General features: G+C 44.0%; 1 protein-coding gene across 1 annotated transcript in view; it reads right to left on the reverse strand.

Moving 5' to 3' along the window:
- Window positions 1-1,518: 1,518 nt before the first annotated feature.
- The window catches only part of DUSP22 (dual specificity phosphatase 22), a 43,706-nt gene continuing 40,688 nt past the window's right edge, over window positions 1,519-4,536 (reverse strand). Inside the window, exon 7 of the mRNA XM_026715040.2 lies at window positions 1,519-4,343. Coding sequence (XP_026570825.2) covers window positions 4,212-4,343 — 132 coding nt within the window. The 3' untranslated portion in view covers window positions 1,519-4,211. The remainder of the gene's footprint in view (window positions 4,344-4,536) is intronic.

Here is a 4,536-nt window from a genome sequence, read left to right on the forward strand (position 1 = left end):
CATTGTAGGTAATGCCCCCAGTCCTGTTTGGCTAGTGTATGGTTTGCCTAACTGTCTTCAGAAGGAATATTCCCACCTCTATCCTGACTGTGCTTCACTTTGTGAAACATCTCAGGTCTGAGAAGGACTCCATCTACACCTGGAAAGACCAATACTTTGGGACATGGGCACAACAGTCTGTCCTGGTAAGACCCCAGTTTACTACCGAATGAGGTGCAATGAGCGAGCAATGGGATAGCTGCTTTAACATGCTTGTCCCCTTTTTATCCCCCGACAGAGGAAATTCAAGGTAGCTGCAGTAAGGCAGAGCTATTTTGCCTGCTCTAACACCTTTTTCTACACTCTCTGGGATACTTCTGGGCGCAGGTGCTACAGCCCCTTGCTGCCATTTTTGGGCTTGACCTATTTGGAAGCCAGGATGAAATTGGCAAGTGTTCTACCAGTTTCCCCTTCTACCATGGGGAACTAGATGATGGTAAACGTTTCTACAGGTCTTCTGCAAAACTGGTAAATGTGAACCATAGGGAATTCGTCTCACATCACTTCTCTGACCTGTCAACCTGTCAGTTGGGCTGGTTTTTTTTTAATATATAGGGTTACCAGTATTGCAGGACACCAATTGGCATTGGATTAAGTTACCTCAGGAACTCTCTCACGCCAATGGGATTGGCCTTGTCTCACTTGCCGCAGAAGAGGTTGAGGAATTTCAGATGATGGGGAATTTCAGATGAAGAGAGTCTTTTCTGGTGAGGCCTTTCATCCTTTGGAACTTTACTGCTAGAAGTGAAATTCACCCCTATCCTTTTGGACTTCTGGAAGGGTCTCCAAACTTGGCTGGACTCTAGTGAGGGAACTTTATACTGGAGGTGGATGGTGGAGTTAGGGAGAGCTCACTTCTGTACTGTTCATATACCTAGTACCTAGTTTGATCTAATTCTTGTGGATCTTAATTTTTTTATATTCATTCATTCTTTTCTATGGACTCTCACCTCAGTCAATGACTGTACGTGGGAGTGTCCTTGAAGAAGACTCGGCTACAGTTTGTTCAGGTTGCCTGAGTAGCTATGTCCATGTCACACCATTACTTGGCCAGCTATACTGAGTACCAATAGGCTTTCCGGTGCAATGCAAAATGGATATAAAGCAGGGGTGTCACAGCATCACGTGACGTATTGGGACTTTCCCCACCCCTTTGCTAAACTGGGCATGGGCAGCATATGACGCATCTGGCCCATGGGCCAGGAGTTTGATAGCCTTGTTATAAAGCCCTATGTGGCCAAGTTATTTGCAGGATATACCTTCTCCCCAGGCTATCCACCTACTCCACATGCTCCAATAGGGTGCATAGTCACCTCTATCTTATGGAATGAACTTCCTCCTGACCTTCAGTTGACCCTGACCATGACAGCCTTTAAAAGGCCCTGGCTCTTTGGATCATGATATGTTGGTATTCTGATTAGATGATGGTGCATTCACTCAGAATTGTATTACTTTATACTTTAAGTATAAAGTATATTACACTTTCGGTACTCATGTTTTATTGAAGCTGGGCAGCCATTCACATTTTAAACAAATATATAAAATTCAAAACCTTTGAATGGAACATTTTATGTGAATATAGAATTGCAAAGCAGTCACTAAATGTGGTAAAAGCAGTCTATGAAAGAGGTAAACCGCGCACAGGACTATATTAAATGCATGGCGGATGGTTCAACATTTACTACGATGTTTAACAGGAAAAGGTAATGTCCCTTTGGTTTTTAGAACGTGTTTGGGAAAGACAATGTGTTTGCACTTAAAAATAATAATAAACAGGGCATCGCTGTGCTCTTGGCTGAGAATCCAAATGATCTACAGAGGATGATAGATTCTGTGATATAATGGAGGGATGTCAAACTCAAGGCCGGAGGGCCAGATCCAACCCGTGGGGTGCTTAGATCTGGCCTGCGGAAGCCAGCCTGGAAACAGTGAAGGACCGGCCCACAGTGCCTCCGCCAGCAAAAACAGAAGTCAGGCGGGCCGTGCGTGGCTCTCCCAAGCTCCGTTTTCACTGACAGAGCACTGCAGGAGGCCATCGCAGCCGAAAACGGAGCCTGGGAGGGTTGTCCCCGGCACAAGTGATGTCGGGCTAGCCATGCCCACCCCAGCCACACCCACCCAGCCCCCAAGGTCAAACATAACTCTGATTGGCCCTCAATGAAATCGAATTTGACACCCCTGTTTTAACGAGAAGCTTAGATCTGAACTACTTTTTTCTCTTCTAGTATGGGATATAATTCACAGACGTAATCACATCCAAGACAATCTCCAGCCTCTCCAATCTCTTTGCAGAATACTTAGACTATTCTCTTCTGTTTGACCATTTAACATTTTCTCTATCATGATTATTGATAACCTCTAAAAGTGGGTGACATACTATTACACTTTTTTTAAAAAAACAACAACACCCTGGAGCTTTTATTGAATATATTCCACTGAGAAAAGCAGTCAAACATGAAACTTCATCAAGATACTTAATATACAATAACATATTTTTGCCAGTAGTATTTGGGGGGAATTTTCAACATTATTATAGCACAGTAGCCATTATTAATTCTGTCTTAATCTTGAAATAACTTCTGTACATTCCAATATACTTTTAATAGTCCTCCACTGTTGAAGTATTAAAAAGGATTAAAGAAACAGTTAACAGCTACTCTGAGACAAACACCAGGGTGATAAATACTGCAACGTTGTCTGTAATATTTTTCCATCGGTTGATTCAAATAGACGTTTGAGTGGAACCTCTTTTAAAAATCAGTTCTAAATGAAGATATACGCACGAGAGCAGCAACCTTGCATACCATCAGAGCCTGGCTTAATTTGGGTGCAACGTTTTCTCACTGCTGAAGAACAGAGCTGCTATTTTAAACAGCCCCCTTCTTCTGCTACAGGTCTGGCTGTAGTGAAACCAGAACTCCTGTTGAATACCAGTCGCTCCCTGGGGTACACATTCCCCACATATACATTTTAGAAAAACCCTATATAATTTGAAAAGTGCAGCTGTGCCAAACCCTGTCTTTGCTGGCAGCCTGAAGAACAGGAATCTGTAGAAGTGGTATTTGGCCATGAGAGTGCGGCATGCTCTTTTTCACACCGCAGGGAAAAGAGTGAGTAGGCCCTTCACATAATAAAGACAATATCAACCATGACTATATAACAGTGTTGGCAAACCTTTTTGGTACTAGGTGCCAAAATGGGAGCACATGCGGGGTGGGGAGTGCCGGAAAGTGGAAGAGCAGCTCCCTGGCGTGTATGCGCACGCTGAGAAACTAAGCTTCCAGTTTTTCAGGGGTGGGATTCAAATTTTTTAACAACTAGTTCTGTGGGCGTGGCTTAGTTGGTGGGCATGGCTTGGTGGTCATGTGACTGGCTGGGTCTGGCCAACACAACATCACTCACATCGAGGCATGCATCTCCTCACCTGGCCTCTCATGACTTTGGGGATGCTGCAACAGTCATAAGTGTGAAAAATAAGTCACTTTTTTCAGTGCCATTGTAACTTTGAATGGTCACTCCACACAAGCAAAGTACCAGCAAAAGAGGAAAAAAAACTCCAGAGAAGTTTCAGAGACAGGAATTCTAGTCCTGCCAAGAATGTAATAAGGGTTAATGGAGAGGCAAGTTCTGTAAGTAACACCAGGATGTTTCCTTCCTGCCTTCCTTACAGGATTAGGCCAACAGGTTCTCCAAACTGCTTAGAATGTCAACAACCGGTTCTAGAAAACAGGTGTGAACCTGTAGAATCCCGCCCCTGCAATTTTTGACATGTGCATGCACACTAGCCAGCTGGTCTTCACACATGCATGTGCGCCAAAAACCAGAAGACCAGGTGGCCAGCAAGAGGTGCATGCACCTACACAGCAGAGCCAAGCTGGGTAATGGCATGCATTCCCACAGACAGGGCTCTGCGTGCTACCTGTGGCATGTGTGCAACAGGTTCGCCATCATGGGTATATAACAAGGTTCGTGTTTTGGAGTCCCATTCCTCAAATATTTAAAGGCAGGTGTATTATAACAACCCAAATAGCTCCTGTGCCCTCCCCTCAATTACACCTTTCCAAGCAATCCTTTTTTGGCACATGCAATAAGAGGTGAGCCTAAGCCCTGCTTAGTTGTGACTAGATCCTGAACGTTAGAATAAATGATTGGCAGTCACCGAAGCAACAATATCATTTCATGGCCTTCCAGACAGATTTGTAAGGATCCACCGCCTGGAGTCGGTGCTTCTGCAAAAGAGCCTCGGCGTCTTTTTTGTCTTCCAAAGGGTTTTCGCCATACTTTGCTTTAAGCCAGTCTCGGAACTGGAAAGAATGAAGCACAAGAGACAATTCAGAAAGGTTTAAAGGAAACTGGGTAAGAATAGCTTACACATTAAGTTTTGTCTAAACTTCAAGAGACAACACTCGAGTTAGTCGGTAAACGTTAATAATACAACACACATAAGAAGTGGAATTTCACCTTATACAGGTACACTGGACTTCACCTTATACAGGT

Source organism: Pseudonaja textilis, chromosome 3 (genome assembly GCF_049901715.1).
Source record: "Pseudonaja textilis isolate UNSWEBS1 chromosome 3, rPseTex1.2, whole genome shotgun sequence".
NCBI lineage: Eukaryota > Metazoa > Chordata > Lepidosauria > Squamata > Elapidae > Pseudonaja > Pseudonaja textilis.